General features: G+C 28.8%; 1 protein-coding gene and 1 non-coding gene across 5 annotated transcripts; one reads left to right on the forward strand and one right to left on the reverse strand.

Annotated features, from left to right (window-relative positions):
* Positions 1–15,842: 15,842 nt before the first annotated feature.
* On the reverse strand, positions 15,843–15,925 carry TRNAL-UAA (transfer RNA leucine (anticodon UAA)). The gene has a single exon. It is a non-coding gene; the product is annotated as a tRNA-Leu (tRNA).
* Positions 15,926–16,007: 82 nt separating this feature from the next.
* LOC139857180 (splicing factor U2af small subunit B-like) lies at positions 16,008–20,065 on the forward strand. Of its 4 annotated transcripts, none has more exons than XR_011762382.1 (7): positions 16,008–16,334; positions 16,740–16,826; positions 16,911–16,992; positions 17,159–17,285; positions 17,708–18,164; positions 19,271–19,368; positions 19,485–20,065. XR_011762382.1 is itself a non-coding variant. In XM_071845918.1 (6 exons), the coding sequence occupies exons 1-5, from the start codon at positions 16,098–16,100 to the stop codon at positions 18,144–18,146; spliced, it is 972 nt and encodes a 323-aa protein (XP_071702019.1). In that variant the 5' UTR covers positions 16,008–16,097; the 3' UTR covers positions 18,147–18,164; positions 19,271–19,478. The 4 variants fall into 4 exon arrangements, 2 of the variants coding, with proteins under 2 accessions (XP_071702019.1, XP_071702028.1); XR_011762387.1 differs by having other exon boundaries at positions 17,708–18,159; XM_071845918.1 differs by lacking the exon at positions 19,485–20,065 and having other exon boundaries at positions 19,271–19,478.
* Positions 20,066–20,530: the final 465 nt, after the last annotated feature.

A 20,530-nucleotide genomic window follows, 5' to 3' on the forward strand; every position in this document is an offset into this window, starting at 1 on the left:
GGATCTAAGTAGACGGCACCGTCAATGACGATTTTGTCGGGTCGCTACAAATATCACCATCTGTACTTCGAGTATGATCTTCGTTCTACATATCGTTATACATCATTTATCTTCGTTCGACATGATGATTATGTAATCTCTAGTGTTTTCGAGATTATATATTCTTGTTCTAACGGTAAATCAAATGAGTTTAATATCATACTAACTCATTAAATCCATGATTACATCTGAAGAAAATATATATGTATATATGTTTTCATAAAGATGGTAATTCAAAATTCTTTCGTACAAACTGTTAATGGTGAAAATATTTTAACGGGTAGGTAATACCCGAGGAATATTTAGATTTCACATTAATAAGTACACTGTACATTCTTTCAAAACTAATTCAGCAGTCATTTACTATCCTATTTACAACCACCGATATACGTATCCGTTCACCGCAAAATAACCATTTTCATTCAATTTCATATTTGGATTTTGATATATCAGAATCTAACAAGTGGCATAATGAAGAAAACATTGGACAAAATAAAATTTGTTAGAAACAAACGAATTAACTATGAAAAATTCTATTAAGAATCCGCGCTAACAAAATCCTAGCTAACTATTTCTAGCTAACTGTTAATTCCTTATTACATTTATTTATCTCAATTTTAGTTTTCGCAATTTTATTTATCGTCATTTAATTTCTGTTATTTATTTTATGCACTTTAAATATCGGGACACGTATACAAGGTTTTGACATATCATATCGACGCATCTATATATATTATTTGGAATAACCATAGACACTCTATATGCTGTAATGCATGAGTTCGCTATACAGGGTTGAGGTTGATTCTCAAATAATATATATACTTTGAGTTGTGATCGAGTCTGAGACATGTATATAATGGGTCACGACACGTATTAATTAATTCGAATATTATATATTAAACTATATATGAATTGTTGAACTCCTAATCGTGGACTGCTAACTGTGGACTAATAACATTGGACAATTAAAATGAATTAAAATATTGATTATAACATTTGAAACTAAACATTTCTTTAAGTTTGCCACTTGATTTCATCTTAAACCTCATTTCTATCTTCACGATTACAATCTGTGTTCAAACCTTTCATAATTCTTGAAAACTCCTCAATCGAGAGGAGGAACCAACCGCACTTCATCTACGGAAAGAAGGATTTATATATATAGTTATGCACCTGAAAACACTCGAAACCTGAGTAAACGTTTAACACGTATATGTGCTAGATCCTTTGGCATTGCTAAATAACAATGCAATTCCTTTTCAAAATAGCAAATTTTATCACAGCTCCAGCAAGACAACTTCGACTTTTTCGTGCGAAACAACCTTGTTATAACCTTGATATATATGCGTGCTCTTTTATTGTTACCGGGAACCTTTCATATTCCACTATATTACCAGCAGACGTACCAGCAACCTCGTTGCTCCTTGGCCTAAATCTCTCCGACAAATCACTATATTTATCTATTGAAGTCTTATCATGAACTCATCCGCACCTTGTAACGAGAATTGTCATACCAATTACCAGGAATCAGCAATCAGTATTTTGAATCTCGCAGCGTTTCTACATCAACCGATATATGTATACATATAAAATTTATCTATTAGAATTATGACCTTCAATTCTGAAATTCTGAAAAGCGCCCAGTCTACGAATCAATATCCAAATTTTTGAAAAAGCTGAATGAAGCAGCAGAAACTATAGAAAATCGTAAACGACAGTAACTGTCGGAAGTTTGATGATAAAGAATAGTATGTTGAAAAAGCCCAGAAAAGTTGGAACTAGAAAACATATTGAGCAAACCATGAAGGAGGCTGTGGACAAATCACAAAGACTAAACCTGCCTTCAAAGAATCCAAATGATTCAGTATATGCTGAAGTCATTACTGAATACCATGCTCCTGACTCTACAATGTTACAGACAAATCTTCATCATTATCCATCGATATTAGAAATTCTAAGATATTATCGTATCTTCCATTATAAATATCCTCGATAATTCTGAAGATATTTTCATAACTATTCTTATCTGAAATCATTTATCTCTTCGCGATATCAATGTTACATCAGAAAGGAAATTGTTTTAGTTTCTAAATTCTGAAAAACTCGAATTAAAAATATGAATGTTTTTGAAGTAGTGTTGGGAACTGAAGCATGAGTTAGTATAATATAATGACACTTGATCAGCGTGATTATATTACAGTAAGTCATGTTGAGTTTCTAATGAAACATGATGATTCACAGACTATAACATCATCATGTGCCATGTTACACGACTCTTACATTCTATCTAATCTATAAACATATCAAGAACATATCTTTTTGATAGTTCTATCTTTTCTCTTGAATTCTGGTAATTTAACCAATCAAGATCGTGCTATTACAATCTCTCTCTTAGAACATTAGTCATGTCCATTCGAAATTCTATACCTACAAATTCTGGACCATTATTCGCTCGACTTAAAGTCGGGAAGAGAAAACAAAACGATGGAATTCCAAATTATAAAGGAAATGAAGAGGGTGGATTTAAAGTGAAATATCCGACAGAGTAATCAAAATGGATTATTGCATTTAACCAAAGAAGATCCTAATTTCATTAATTACCGAAGAACCAAATCTTATTACGAAGATTTTCTCTAAACTCCTTGAAATCCGGAAATCAGCCTTGACTACGTCAGAGGTTAAGACAAATCTCTATTATCTCATTTCAGTCTTTTGTGATAGCTTCACTTATTGTGACGATCGCTCCAAATCCATATGGACGAACATGTCAACATCTGGTCCCATTGCGAGGTATTTGACCTCTATGTGATACATTTTGTAACATTGTATTCGTTTGAAAAGGTATTTCATAAATGAATATATAAATTCCAGGTTTTTAACATCTGATGATTTCTACGTATAGACAATCACCATTTAAATGGTTTACAATAATACATCTGTTGACAATACAGTCAAAATAAGATACATGGTAATGGTTTGGTGAATGCAAGTTTCTTGTATATAGCATGTATGACTCCAAGCACATATCTTGTATCACGTATAAGCAAACAGCGGAAGACTTCTAGAATCCTGAGAATAAACATGCTTCAAGTGTCAACACAAAGGTTGGTGAGTTCATAGTTTTAATATTACACATAATCCGTATATCAATGTGGATTACAAAAGTTCAGTTGTTTTATTCAAAAAGTTTATCAATAGGTTTTACATAAAAGGTGGATCACAAGATTTCAGTTGTTTCATCCGAAACGTTTATCAATCGGTTCTACAAAATTGAGCACCCTGGTAACTAAACTTTAATGCTTATATTATTTGTACCCTTTGTATAATCATCTTAATAATACACGCAAACCAACGTGTACGCTTCTCAAATAGCATACGTCCGTTAAAAGGCTAGCGCTCTAGCTCGGACGGGGATATCAAGCCCTATGGATCCATATACTACTACTCGCGCCCACCAGTTCTTATAACTGGCAGTTACTAGTTACCAAAGCTAAGGGATTTTCGGTTCAAACTCAGTGTAGAATTTAGTATGTACTTGTATCCATTGTGTTTAAAATAAAGTGCATGTATTCTCATCCCAAAAATATATATTGCAAAAGCAATTAAAAAGGGAGCAAATGAAACTCACGCATATAAATATTGTATATCGGTTAATAAAGCATTTGCATGTATTCTCAGCCCAAAAATATAGAGAGTAAAAGGGATCTTATGAAACTCACACAAAATCAGTTTTAGTATTTGTATCCATTTAGTAAAACAGTTTATAAAACTGCGCATGTATTCTCAGCCCAAAAATATAATTTGAAAAAAGGGATCATATGAAACTCACACATATAAATATTGTATATCGGTTAATAAAGCATTTGCATGTATTCTCAGCCCAAAAATGTAGAGAGTAAAAGGGATCTTATGAAACTCACAGTTAAATATTGATATACAATATTGTAGGAAAGCACGTAGACGCATTGGAGATAATAAGTACGAGGTTTGATTCACAAAAATACCCCCGAATATTACCCATAACCTCCTTGGCAATAACCCATATTTTCCTTAGCTCTAGCTTTCTCGGAAACTCGTTTTGAAAAATTACTTGGACAGCACTCCGTCGTAATATTTTATGTACATTATTATTTTTGTATCGCAAAAATAATAACACTAATAATAAAAATAATAAGATTAATAATAATCTTATTAATAATAATAATAATAATAATAATAATAATAATAATAATAAAATAAATAAATACGGAGTAAAAATAATATATATGTGTGTGTGATTTATCTGGCCAAAACTCGAGAATTTATAGCACTTGGCCTGAAATTTGGAGTCATGCGACTCGCATGGAAATGGCCTTCTGGCCATGCGACTCGCATGAGGACCAGGGACAGCTCACATTGTTTTGGCTCCTAGCTTGTCGACATAATATAAAATAAATATAAATATATAAATAATTAATATAATTATTTATATATTATATTTTATTCTTGTGCATAGTAGACTAGATATTTTTGGTCCGTTGCGTCGGGCGTTTCTTCTTGACTCGGGTCCCGGTTCCGGTTTCTCGAATGTCCTTTCGTACGCTGAGAAAACTTGCATTTTACATTTCGTGACTCGTACCTTTGTTAAAATATAGCCTTAAATTATTCCTAAACTATACCACTCAAAGTATATCTTAAACTTTCGAGTATTTTGGTCATTTACTTCTATAAATCATCGTCTCGCTATTTGCTAAAATACATTTTTAAAATAGTGTTTTACTGTAGCAAAGTTACTGTAGCAAAGTCAATTTTTACTGTAGCAATTCACTGTAGCAAAGTCAATTTCACTGTAGCAAATAGTGATTTTCGAAAACACTGTAGCATTTTGAGTAATGTGGCAATTTGAAAACACTGTAACAAATTAGTGTTTAACTGGTTCATCTTAAACGCTTTAGTTAACTTATCTAAATATCAATTGAATCAATAAACGAATGTTACTATCGTTTATTATATATATGTATATATCTTTTTAATATACATAAATCAGTTTTTAAATACACATTGGACGTTATTTATAAATAAATTTTAATAATAAATATTTCAACTTATCATATACATTCAAATAGATATTTAAACCAATAAGTTTAATGTACGGTATCAAACAATTAATACATTGTTACCTTTTCATGTTATAGTATATATGTATCTTTTTACATATAATTGTTCGCGAATCGTCGAAAACAACCGAAGGTATTTAAATATATAAAAGTAATTCAAAAATTTTGAGATTCAGTTTTACAGACTTTGCTTATCGTGTCGGAAATGTTAATCATACAAAGATTAAGTTTAAATTTAGTCGAAATTTCTGGGTCATCACACTTATACTCTTCTCGTAATCGTATTGATTTATCCATATTACTCAATGATAATAAAACTCTAATTTCTAGCCCATATGAGTCATGAAAACATACTTATTGTCAACCATGACGATCTCTATCAAATTTCGGGGACGAAATTTCTTTAACGGGTAGGTACTGTGACGACCGGAAATTTTCGATCAAATTTAAACTTAAACTTTATATAATTCCGACACGATAAGCAAAGTCCGTAATGTTGAGTCGCGAAATCTTTGAATTGTTTACACGGAGTCATTTAACCTTTGACTGTTTCCTACGATTCACGAACTATTGTGTGTAAATAAATATGTAATTATATATATACATATATAAATATAAGAGTACATATTAAGTTGAATTAATAAAAATACAAAATAATCATTTAAATTGAAAATATAAAGTAATATACAAAGTAATTAAGCTATTATTAAAATATATATATATATATATATATATATATATATATATATATATATATATATATATATATATATATATATATATATATATATATATGTGTGTGTGTGTGTGTGTGTGTGTGTGTGTGTGTGTGAATTCTATAAATATTATTATATGTATCTTGTAAAATATATAAAAGATATAAATATTTTTGTGTTGAAAATTTACAATATCTATTTCTATTATAAAATAACATAATATGTCATTATATATAATAAATAATTATTAAATATTACATAATTAATAATATGAAATATCAATCTACTAAACTTACCTACAAGATTCAAATATAGTTATTAATATTATTATTACTACCTCATTATGATTAAAAATAAATATTACTATAAGCATGATTAAAATTATGATTTAAATATTATTGGTTATCACGATTAATATTATTATTGTAAATATTATTACTTTTATAATTATAATTACCATTATTATTAAAGTCATTATTAATATTATCATATGAATAATAAAATTTATCATTAATATTGTTAATGATGATTATTACTATTATCATAATTGTTAATGTTATTATTAGTTATTATTATTATTTATAAAATTATTATTATTATTAATCCATTAAATTATTTACTAATAACAATTATAAATCAGATAGATAATTGGAATTGGTTTAACGTAAAAATTAGACTATTTTAGGATTTTGTTATTCTCTCCTAAATAATTGTATATAAGATTCGATCGTACCAGTTTGTTAACAATCACCATCGACTTCTTTTTTCCTGAAAGAATATTTCGGTGGAACCAATCGAACTATAAAACAAATATGAATTGAGCCACATTAGCTGTAATTATACTTATTAACGTCTATATAATACTCAGCAAGTGAAATTCGATTGGAAATCAGGAGAATCAAATTTTAATTTAAAGAATAGTCACGACATCCTCTGTTCTTACACATTTATACGATAGCTCGATTTTAAAACAAATTTAAAAATCTAAAATTTGCAGAAGTGTTAGTATTCTTGTAAGCAAGCTATGTGCAAAATTTCACGACCCAATTCTTTCTATCGATTATGAATTTCGAAGTCAAAGTTATATTTTTCAAAAGTCAAACAAAGTGTTCTTCGTGAAATTGGAAGTCGTTTTGAGGTTTCAGGATAAATTGATGATTTCCAAAGTTTATAGGAAGGATTTAAAACCTACTTCATGTAGAAAATTATATCTAAAACAGTCTTAAAACCAAAAATTGAATGTTGAGTTCATATATATTTTCTTTCTTCGAGTACAGCTTCTGCTATGTTGTTACATTTTTATTTTCTGTTCTTTTAATCGATATAAACCATAACCGAGTATTTCTGTTTCAATTTAAAGTCTTAAATCAAATCAATGAATTTACTGCTATGGTTGAAATACCTCTGGTCGTTTGATTTGTTTTTGGAGAAGAAGAAGAAAATAGGATAAATATCAGACGGGTTATATTTAATTTATTTGGTTTTAAATCAGAAAAGAAAGGGCACGGAAGCATGGTTATAGGTGTTTATGTGTAACCAAGAGGTCTCGGGTTCGATTCTAGGCTTGGACGTTTATTTTTTTAGCTTCTTCTAAGGTAGCCTCACTTTCTTTTATTATTATTATTATTATTATTATTATTATTATTATTATTATTATTATTATTATTATTATTATTATTATTATTATTATTATTATTATTATTATTATTATTATTATTATTATTACTACTAAAACTATAATTATTATCATTATTATTGTTATGATCTTAGTTACTATTATTGTTACTAGTATTATTGATATTATATGAAAATGATTATTATTATTATTATTATTATTATTATTATTATTATTATTATTATTATTATTATTGTTGTTGTTGTTGTTGTTGTTGTTGTTGTTGTTGTTGTTATTATTATTACTATTATTAGTTATTGTTATTTTTATAAAGTATTATAATTGTTATTATTATTATTATCGTAATTATAAGTATTATATGAATTATTATTATTATTTTCATAAGTATTAATTATGATATTACTATTAAATTTAAAACTTTAAGATTATTATCATGAATATGTTTATTAATATTATCATTATAAGTATGATTATTTATATAATAACGAGTACTACTAATATATAACTACTAAAATCAGTATTCTAAGTATCATTAACCGAAAAATTTATATTTGTATAGTTATTATTATAAATATCATTATTATTATCATTAATATAATTAGTAACAATAATACCTTATTTAGTAATATTAAGTATTATAATTATTATCATTTATATCAATATTAATATAATTTTAGTATTACTATCAATATTATTTTTAACAAACAAATGATATATATACTTATAAAAATATATTTAAAACATATAACATAACAAAATTTCCAGTTTTATATACAAAATGAATATATGAGACGTATATATATTATTAATATAAAAATGATATAATTAGTAAATTATATATATATAAACTTATTCGATTGCGATTTTGTGTATTAATAAATATCCAAATGATATAGGTTCGTGAATCCGAGGCCAACCCTGCATTGTTCAGTTTCATCATATGTATTTTTACTACAAAATACAGTATTGTGAGTTTCATTACTCCCTTTATATATATATATATATATATATATATATATATATATATATATATATATATATATATATATATATATATATATATATATATATATATATATATATATATTTTGGGACTGAGAATACATGCGCTGATTTTACTAATGTTTTACGAAATAGACACAAGTGATCAAAAACTACATTCTATGGCTGGATTATGAATATTGAATATCACCCCTTTTTAGCTTGGTAACCTAATGATTAGGAAACGGGTATGGCCCCTAATCGACGCGAATCCTAAAGATAGATCTATGGACCTCGACAAGTCCCATCCGGGGTACGGATGCTTTAGTACTTCGAGATTATTATTATTATACAGACGAGAGGTTCTGTTTGGATATATTCTATGCATTAAAGTTAAGTCGGTTATCAAGCGTTCACCATATGAATGATTTTTAATTCGCGGGTTACGCGTGTTATTTTGTACTCGGGTTACGTGTACAATTAAATATATGAAATCTTGTGGTCTATTAAAATGATAAAAATGAATATTTATGATAAACTATGAACTCACCAACCTTTTGGTTGACACTTGAAAGCATGTTTATTCTCAGGAATGAAAGAAATCTTCCGATGTGCATTTGCTCATTTTAGAGATATTACTTGGAGTCATTCATGACATATTTCAAAAGACGTTGCATTCGAGTCGTTGAGTTCATCAAGATTATTATTAAGTCAATTATAGCTGGATATATTATGAAATGGTATGCATGCCGTCAACTTTCGATGTAATGAAAGTTTGTCTTTAAAAAACCAATGCAATGTTTGTAAAATGTATCATATAGAGGTCAAGTACCTCGCGATGTAACCAAATGTAATGTATTCGTCCAGATGGATTAGGACGGGTCATTAAAGTTGGTATCAGAGCGGTGGTCTTAGCAAATCAGGTCTTGCATTAATGTGTCTAACTGATAGTTGTTAAGATGCATTAGTGAGTCTGGACTTCGACCGTGTCTGCATGTCAAAAGTCTTGCTTATCATTTCGTGTCGAAAATTACCTACTTATCATTTTTAGTCTAGACACGTCTTACTGTAGTTAGTGCATCGATAGTGTATAGAAAAAATTCATATCTTAGCGTATATGTTACTATAGACTTTACCTGACAGCTTCCGTAGATTCATCCATAACTTATGGGATTTTAGTATTATATATGCATATGTAAACTATGTATTGCAGGGTACTAATCTACATCCTATAATCTATTTCTTATCTAAAATCCTTCATCTGATCGTACGAGATGAATTCCTCAACCAGTTCCTCGCGAGATGTATCATATAGAGGTCAAGTACCTCGCGATGTAACCAAATGTAATGTATTCGTTCAGATGGATTAGGACGGATCATTAAACATACAAGTCAGTAAAGCGTGGTGTGTGTTATTATTCAGTATTTTTGGTTTTAGTAATGGAATAAATAAAAATTTAGAATTTAGAATATAGATAAAAAGTGGGGGGTTTGATTTGTATTTTAATGGAAGTTATGGAATAATTTAGAATTTAGAATTTAGAATATAGGTAAAAAGTGAGGGGTTTGATTTGTATTTTAATGAAAGTTATGGGATTAGTTTTGTGAAAAGCAAAAATATAAATAGTACTATTTATGGCATATAAGACAAATTTTGTTTATTAGATAATATGTTAATTAATACACTACATTTATATTTTATATTTATAATTTATGTGAAGAGATCTAATTAGAACTCGGAATGAGAATTTTGAGAACTTGAATTCGAAAAAAAAATTATACACGGGTAAACAACTTGATGGTCTGGTCGAACAACTTTGTGGTGTGTTTGGACAATTTTCGTTCTACATTATGTTCTACGAAATCTAAATTCGAACAATTTGTGTTCTACATTCTGAGTTCGAACCCAAATTTACACATTGTTCGAACACTTTTATGTTTTACATTTTTTGTTCTACAAATTACGAATTCAAAAAATTTAAAGTGAGCTTTAACACAGAATTCACATTGCGTTAGAACAATTTGTGTTCTATTTGTTTTACATTTCACGAGTTCGAATAAAAATTGTTTAACTCGAACAAAAAGTTCATTGTTCTACAATTGCCAAAGTCGAACAATTTAGGGTCAATTCAAAAAAAAAAAAAGTCAAAATTTTGTTTAACCCTTAATTCTCATGATTTTTTGAAATGCTTGTTTCTCATGATATTCTTTCTCTATTTTATATAATATTAACAATAATAAATATAAAAAAATAATTTAATAAAATGCAAAAATGAAGATTTAAACAAATTCTCCGTGAACACTAGTTAAAAGACCCATCAGTGAATTCACGGGTTTATTTAAGAGAACATATAAACAAATCTAAGAAGAAAAATGTTGGTACATGAAAATATATTTTTTTCTTTCAAAATTTAATAGTAACATGTTATCATAGTATCCAATGAATCAAATTGACTCGACTCTTTAATTTTCATTGAATTGTGGTCACAATTCCTATTTTATGATCATCTAGTAATTATAACAAAAAATGGTACATGAGTTTTCTAGTCACCAATTTCAATTACTCTAATATTCTTACCCTTCATCAGTTTATCTATAAAAAACAAATCCCTATATAACATCTTTCAACTAGCCTTCTCAAATAATATTGACATCCCGGATCTCATGTAGATCACTTCATTTGCCCAATTGCCTTCTTTGACGCCCTGTCAAAATTTGAAACCATAACCTTTTAAAACACAACATATAAATAAACATATGACAAATGATCTAAATTATAAATATTTAGTTGAAGAATATATGCATATGAAAGTAAAAAGAACAAAGATGAAGTAGTCGACTTGCACCTAAACACACAAAATCTAGATAAAGTAGTGAACTTTAGTAACAAATTTCATCCTTAGTGGCTCAAGAGGATTTTCACCGGCAAATTGAATATAAAGTAAAGCATCTACCTTATGCTCAACTTATGCACAAACTTAGATCACATTACACAAATACATAGATGTATAGATAGAGTCTTTAACCAAGTCAATCAAAGAATCATGCATATCACTCTATACATCTAAATGACAACAACAAATGAATAGTAGATTTAACAAGTTTCACAAATCAACCCCCAATTTTTTATTTCTTTACAATTCAAACACCCTCTTTATAATACTTAACTTAATACATTTTATAAACTTACCAAAACTTTTCGTATTTTATAATTTCGCTTCTAAACTTCTCATTCATTATAAATCGGCCACATAATTTTTCCTATCTAATAATAATAATAATAATAATAATAATAATAATAATAATTATTATTATTATTATTATTATTATTATTATTATTATTATTATTATTATTATTATCATTAAATCAATCACATAATTTTTCACTTTATTATTGTTTAACCTTTTTTATTATAAATTAACTACGTAACTCTTTTTTTAATAACTGTTTTATTGTTATTATTTATAATATATATATATATATATATATATATATTATAAATAGTTTTTTCTATTTTATTAAATAGTTTGTACCAATCGTTGATGTACGTCTCACTTTATTGATTGAGCATTTGGATCTTTTCTCTCGACAAGACGAAAAGTAAAACAAAATATGATGAATAATTACTTTCACACTTATTACAAATCAATCACATAACTATTTTTGGTCTTTCCTCGACAAAACGGAAAAAATGATAAATAATTAGCTATGTAATTAATGTTAATCAAGGGTGAAGAACCGGCGCAAAGCGAGGTCGCCCAACTATTACTCTATACATCTAAAAGACAAGCAGCAAATGAATAGTAAATTTAACAAGTTTCACAAATCAACCCCCAACTTTTTATTTCTTTATAATTCAAACACACTCTTTATAAATCTTAACTTTATACATTTTATAAACTTACCAAAACTTTTCGCATTTTATAATTTAGCCTCTAAACTTCTCATTCATTATAAATCGACCACATAATTTTCCCTATCTAATAACTATTTTATTATTATTATTATTACTATTATTATTATTATTATTATTATTATTATTATTATTATTATTATTATTATTATTATTATTATTATTATTATTATTAAATCAATCACATAATTTTCCACTTTATTATTGTTTAACTTTTTTTTAATTATAAATTAACTACGTAACTCTGTTTTTAATAACCGTTTTATTGTTATTATATATATATATATATATATATATATATATATATATATATATATATATATATATATATATATATATTATATAGTTTTTCCTATTTTATTAAATAGTTTGTACCAATCGTTGATGTACGTCTCACTTTATTGATTGAGCATTTGAATCATTTCTCTCGAAAAGACGAAAAATAAAACAAAATATGATGAATAATTACTTTCACGCTTATTACAAATCAATTACATAACTATTTTTGGTCATTCCTCGACAAAACGAAAAAAAAATGATAAATAATTACTTTCTCAATAATTAGCTAATTAATTAATGTTAATCAAAGGTGAAGAACCGGCGCAAAGCCATGTCGCCCAACTAGTTAAAAATAGAACACAATCAATAAGCTTCATTACTTTTAGAAGCCAAAGTCCTCATCAGTCATCACATCTAAATTTTTTATTCTTTCGAAAGAAAATAGAAATAAAACATAAGGACAAAGAAGATATCAACTAAACGCACATAAGAAAATTGCTAACTACTTATATTTTATATTTTGTCAAATATATATAGCAGTACCTTCACACTTTCACCAAGTGCCTTCATCAAGAAAATGGACCAGTGGACCACAACATCAAACCTACATAATACTCCATCCGTCTCATTCCAATAGTCCAGTTTTGACTTTTAAGGTCATTTTTGCTCAACTTTGACCTAAAATAACTTTATTTGTGTTATATATTATTTGATAAAAATTATAATAATGAAAACACATTTAAATATTAATTCATTCATAATTTCATCGAATAATATATAACACAAACAAAAATATTTTGAGTCAAAGTTTATTACAAAAGACTTTGAAAAATAAAAGTGGACTATTGGAATGAGACAGATAGAGTAGTTGTTAAAACCCCAACAATAGAAACTATTGACACATATAAATATTATAACTATGTTCAAAAAATAGGATATTACCATCAAGTCTTTTTGCCTACCAAATTTACTCAGAAAATTTATGTTCAATCATCTTCCTATAATATAGTTATAATATAGTGATCTAAAGACCTGGACAGATTAGTTTGATCATAAACAAAACTTTAAACTCTAAAGAAAACGTTACTAATCTTTTTATATTAAGTATGAATATCTAAAATGGAAAACCCTTTATGTATATGACTTAAGAACCTGCTCGACTTGCTTACTAGTATATTATTTTTAATGCAATTAACTTTTAATGCAATTAATTTTCTTTAGGTACCTACATTTTTGGTAAAACACAAATGAATATAAGGTTTGATGTTAGAAAAATGAAAGTAAATGACCCACCTATAAAGAAGCATATCTTCCACAACTAAAGTAAATAAAAAATATATCAATTTCAGTCTAGTAGATGCTTTTAAGCACACAAATAGTTTTCGGGAAAAAAAACCGATGAAAAGGAAGAAGATTAGGAATGGCAATGGATCGGATATGGATGGGGTTAGCCTATATCCATATCGACATTCATATTCATTTAATTTTTAATATCCATATCCATTTAAATATAATTCATCCATTCATATCCATATCCGTTGGATTAAGCGGGTTAATGGATATCGGTTGGATGTTAAGTTTTTTAAAAAATATTCTTATTATCAAATAAATTATCAAAGTATTATCAACAAAGATGTGTAATATAAGTAAGATATATGAATTTAATATTATTCACATAGTTGTATCTTATAATCCATATTTTCAATAATATTTTAATAGTATATATATATATATATATATATATATATATATATATATATATATATATATATATATATATATATATATATATATATATATATATATATATATATATATATATATATATGTAATGAAATGTAAATATATATGCATATAATTGACTAAATATGTACATATTTATATATATATGTATGTATTTTGGGTGGTAAATGGATATATCCATGGATGATAAATTGTCATCCATACTCGATCTGTTAATTTTTCACATCATCCATATTCATATTCATATCCACTTATCATCCATTTAGATCATTCATATCCATTTAAATGGATCGGATCGAATGAATATCCGATGGATCGGATATTCATTGCCATCCCTTTAGAAGTTGCATAAAGATTGTTTCAAATATGGGAAATAAAATGCCTCGATGATGAAACACCATATTGATTTGAATTAAACACATATAATCGATGCCATAATAGTTAATGAAATTTAGAAATAGAAAACAAAATTAGAAGATGAGTAATTGAAGGAAAGTATTAATATAACATGATGACAATGAAACATTGAAAATCTTATGGATGAAGACGAATTTTAAGGGATATCATGCGAATAAAGAAGATGAAGGAATTTTGACAATTTCAAAGAACAGAGTATTAAATAAATTAGGAGGCTTGCATATAATTTTCGATAAGGGTTTTGTTACTTGGTGGAGAATAGAGGTACAAAATTGTGCACCTCTAGGTTAGGCGTGAGATATTTTGATATATTCAAGACAACCTTATTTGAGAGAGAAAGCATGTGCAAAACAGAGGCACAAAATTGTGCAGCTCTAGGTTAGGCGTGAGATATTTTGATATATTCAAGATAACCTTATTTGAGAGAGAAAACATGTGCAAAACAATGAGTTTTTTGAACGATAGCTTTTTATGTGTTTTAAGACAACCTTATTTTGATATTTTGACAGAGGTACAAAATTGTGCAGCTCTAGATTAGACGTGAGATATTTTGATATATTCAAGACAACCTTATTTGAGAGAGAAAGCATGTGCAAAACAATGAGTTTTTGAACGACAACTTTTTATGTGTTTTAAGACAACCTTATTTTGATATTTTGATAGAGGTGCAAAATTGTGTAGCTCTAGGTTAGGCATGAGATATTTTGATATATTCAAAACAACTTTATTTGAGAGAGAAAGCATGTGTAAAACAATGAATTTTTTGAATGACAGCTTTTTATGTGTTTTAAAATTTTTAACATTTTATTAAATATTTTTAATCAACATTAATGACAGCACTAAACTTGTCTAGTTTTTTCTTGTTTTATTTTTTAATTTTTTTTTAAGCTTGGTAATTACTACTCAATGACATCATCAAAATAGTATTGTAATATATAGTATAGAAGATTATGTGCAAAATAAATCTCACTTTATTAAAATTATAATAAACATTATGGCTAAAAAAATTTAAATAAAAAACTGCTGGATGTGGGGTTCGAACCCACGCGCACTTATGTGCAGAAGATCTTAAGTCTTCCCCCTTAACCACTCGGGCAACCCAGCTAATGATGTTGACTTGTCTTGTTAATAATATTAAAATAAACAAAATACTAATTTCTGTAAATACCTGACCCGATTCATTATTTCCTTCCATTCCCAAAATTTTCAGCTAACCACATAAACCCTAACCCTAAGCTTCTACGCCTACAATCCATCAATTCAATTCAAACGAACGATGGCGGAGCATTTGGCGTCAATTTTCGGTACAGAAAAGGATAGAGTGAATTGTCCGTTTTATTTCAAGATCGGTGCTTGTCGTCATGGTGACAGATGCTCCAGGCTTCATACAAAACCAAGCATCAGTCCTACTTTATTACTTTCAAATATGTATCAACGTCCTGATTCCATTACTCCTGGTGTTGATCCTCAAGGTCAACCCCTTGATCCTCGCAAAATTCAAGATCACTTTGAGGTTCTTAACCCTAGTTTTCCTCTTTCAATGCCTTCTCTCATATGGATCAATAATTTATATATATGTGTGTGTATTTGAATATATATGTATACACAGAAGAGCTTATACTAAGTAATTCAGAAGCTGAATATTGGTACTAATTAAAAAAAGTGAAGGTTAATTCATATAAATTTACAATTTTACAGTTTCATGAATTTTTATTTAATATTATATTATTACACATGTTAGCTGTTACAGTATGTGGCTTCTTATTTGATCCTACCACTATGCATATTTATTAACTATGTTTTAGTAGATTTTGATTTGTCGTATTATCAGTGTGATATAACCTTATATACTAGCTTTGAGATTGCCAACTAATGGGTTGATTTTTTATACTGTAAATGTTGCTATACAATCTTGCAGGATTTTTATGAGGATTTGTTTGAAGAGTTGAGCAAGTATGGGGAGATTGAAAGTCTAAACATATGTGATAATTTGGCTGATCACATGGTATGTTATTGTTTGACATGAAATTAGTTACTGTATTTTGCTCTTCGGATTCGTCTAGATTAAGTCTTCATTCTTTATAAGCAGGTGGGGAATGTGTACGTTCAGTTTCGGGAAGAAGAGCATGCTGCAAGTGCTCTTCAAAATCTTACTGGAAGGTTTTATGCAGGTATGGTACACATTTCATTTCTGTATGAATGACAATTAAAGATTTATTCTATAAAGTTTAATCTGTCTATGGGTATGTTACCACGTGTAACTTCGAGCTTTACATTTATAAGACCTAATTCCAGTTTATTATGTTTTGCTTAACTTAATCAATAGTATGTCTTCAGGTCGCCCCATCATTGTGGACTTCTCTCCTGTTACGGATTTTCGTGAAGCTACATGCAGGCAGTATGAAGAAAATGTATGCAATCGTGGTGGTTACTGCAACTTTATGCATTTAAAAAAGATTAGCAGGTCAGTTTGTTCTTATATCTAGTTGTAGTTTTTAGGGGTGTTTGGAAGTGTGTGTTAACTTTATTATGTGACTATTCTGATTAGAAGTGTTAATAGAAAGTCTTTTTTTTTGTATTTGATTTGCACGATTTAAGTTAACGGATTATTGTGGGGATGAAATAATTTGTTTTGGATGATTAGTTTAATACCTGTTGCAGCGATGCTGATTATTTATTCAATTGATTGTAATATATACACTTATTTACCCTTCTTTTCACCCACACTTACATTGTTACCAATGCTTTCAGATTAATGTCTGTCTAGGGTCACTTGATCTAAACATTGTCTCCTGCAATATACTTTATTATATATGATTATCTGATTGTGATTATCCATTATACAGTTTTAAAAAACTTTCTGAGTCATGTATATTGTCTTTACAGAGAGTTGAGGAGGCAGTTGTTTGGGAGAAGCCGAAGGAGAAGTCGGAGCAGGAGTCACAGTCCTCAAAGGCACCGTGGATACGACGAGCGTTCACATGGTGGGTCCCGTGGATCTGGAAGAAGAGGTGGTGACTATGCAGACCAGGATCACCGTCATTATGATAGGGGTGGTAGGAGGCCCAGAAGCAGGAGCCCATCTCGAAAAGTGGGCCGTAGCAGAAGCCCAGGTGGAAAAAGAAACCGGAGCCCGGTTAGGGAAGGTAGTGCTGAAAGAAGGGCAAAGATTGAGCAATGGAACAAGGAAAAAGAGCAAGCAGAATCTAGGCCAAAAATTGTGAACAATAATGATGGTGATGGTTATGGAGGTGCTAAACTGACTGGAGACCAGTATGTTGATCCTCGTCAGCAGCAAAGTAATGATGGAGGTTATGATGATTGATCAAAGATGCATAGTAGGGTTTGTTTCTTCTCTTTTTTTTTTCTGTCTATAATCTTGCATCATTTTTACAGGCGGTAGAATGAGCAGCTTGGATTGGTTAGGTAAATGGGGCATAACAGGTTTAGGTCTAAACAAGTAATCTTTGGTACGGGTCAGGTTGCTTGACCTAAAACAATATATGTTTAAATTTTTTGATCTTATTTAAAATACATAGCTTACCAAACATTATTACAAAAAATTAGACGGTTTTATGCGTATAAAAAATACTCTTTAGGTGGTTTGGACTTGCAACCTACTATATGCATTTGACCCGTTAGCTACAAACATAGCCCGAATGGACATTTTCACCAAATGAGTCAAAATTGTTTAATCAATAGGTATCTTGAAATTATTATGGAAGATAAGAATAACATGAAGAAAAAAGAAGAAATAGAATACATTGTTTTATATTTAAAACATCCTCACTTTTTGAAGATATGGCTTACTGCCCACTTTCTGCTGTGCAGGAGTGTACAGGGTACAGGTTCACTAGCCAACTCCCTATATTCTCCCTTTACTCTTTACCCCAAAATGAATTTGAATAAAGAATACAGGGGAAGACAGTGAAGAAAGGATCACTATCTGCAAACCGCCTCAATTATTTAAAATATAGGGCTAATTGCACAAAAAAAATTAACCAACTTTTGTTCAATTTCTGTTTCAGTTAACCACATATCTTCCCCTAGAAAAAAACCCTTGAACTTTCAAAACTGTTGTTAAAATTGCATTTTCAAACTGATTTAAGAAACCTGTTATGTTCAATCAAGACTGAAATTACCTTAAGTTATAGTTTTGGAACTCTTAAGGGTTTATTATGGGATAAAGGATGTTGGTTACCCAAATAGAAATTGGTCATCAATTTGTTACTGTTTGATGAATCACTTTTGTAGGAATGCAACAATTAGATTTTGGGGTTCAGGAAATTCTTCAATGATATGTAGAAAGGTTCTTTATATTAAATACATTATGGATTAAGAAATACGAAGTATGATCTTACATAATTTACTAGTTTTGCAGGTTCAGGTATCCCTGCATGAAAGGATCAAGCTTAATTTATTGCAGCTTACAGTTATTTTTGTATACAGGTTAACTATTTTCATCTCTTGGTGACAATTTATATTCAAAATGTGGAGTTGAGGAAGAATTCAATCTGAAGATCCATGTTGGTGAATGTGCATTTATGGTTAGTTTTCTTTTTTAATTGGCTTTGTTGTGATGAACCGGCTGTTAACCGAAGATTATTGTCTCGTTTGTGTTTTTTTTAATGATATGGTTTTGTTGAATTGATATGTACTCCAGTTTTCTTGGAACCATGTGTTGAATCTACGATTAGTGGCACTTTATTGGTATACCTTATCTTGTTCTAGATATAAATGGTGACAAATCAACTAGGGCTATGATTACAAATTTGGTTCGATGGATTGCAGCTTTAGCCCTCTTGATATAGTTAATTGTTCCATGGTTGTCGATTGCATGTTGACTGACATGTGACATTGGTATTTAGCATACACCTGCTAGTAAAAGTTCCTCACTAAGCCGACTAGTCTTCGAGTTGGCTGATCTATTCGGTTAAAGTTGTCAAACGATCAATTCAGTCGGTCAAAGTCATCAGATTTATTCAGTCAAAGTCAAAGCGGATCAATGTCTACGCTGACTCTTCGATTTGATCGATTAGTCCCTATAAGGTCCCGTCCCGACTTACTAGACCCCGACTATAGACTTTTAAAACCTTGATTGTATATCATAACTAATATAATTTAAAATAATCAGTTTCGGTTGTCTCTCTAACTGAAAATCTCAGTTCAAATGACAAATTTGATGGTCGGGTAGTTACAGGTATGTCCTTGTGCGACTAGTATCTACAGTGACGCTATCTATGCACATGTTCATGGAATTTAGATTTGTTACATTGCACACTTGCGCATACCTTTTTTTTTTTTTTTTTTTTTTTTTGTAAACATAAAGTTTACTCTTTAGCATAGTGCATCTTTGTATACTTCTCGTCAGTGTTGTAAAAAACCCGATTACTCGCTGATTAATCCTCGATTAATCATTTTTAGGAGCAATCCGTTCCGATTTTCAAAAATTCGTTTATTTAAACGGTCAACGTCAATTGGTGGATCAAAATCGAATTTTGTAATCAAAGTCGGTCAAAGTAAAAAATGGTTAATATTTTAACATTAATTTAAACTAGAATTTTATAATTTTGAAGCAAAATGAAGAATTTTAGACAATTATGTTAAAAGTTATCTTTATATTTATGATTTTTTTCTATAGTTACACATATAATTTTTAAAATTTAATTTTAAATGTATACAGTACAATTTGATTAATCTCTGATTAAT

This window comes from Rutidosis leptorrhynchoides, chromosome 1 (genome assembly GCF_046630445.1).
Source record: "Rutidosis leptorrhynchoides isolate AG116_Rl617_1_P2 chromosome 1, CSIRO_AGI_Rlap_v1, whole genome shotgun sequence".
Lineage (NCBI taxonomy): Eukaryota > Viridiplantae > Streptophyta > Magnoliopsida > Asterales > Asteraceae > Rutidosis > Rutidosis leptorrhynchoides.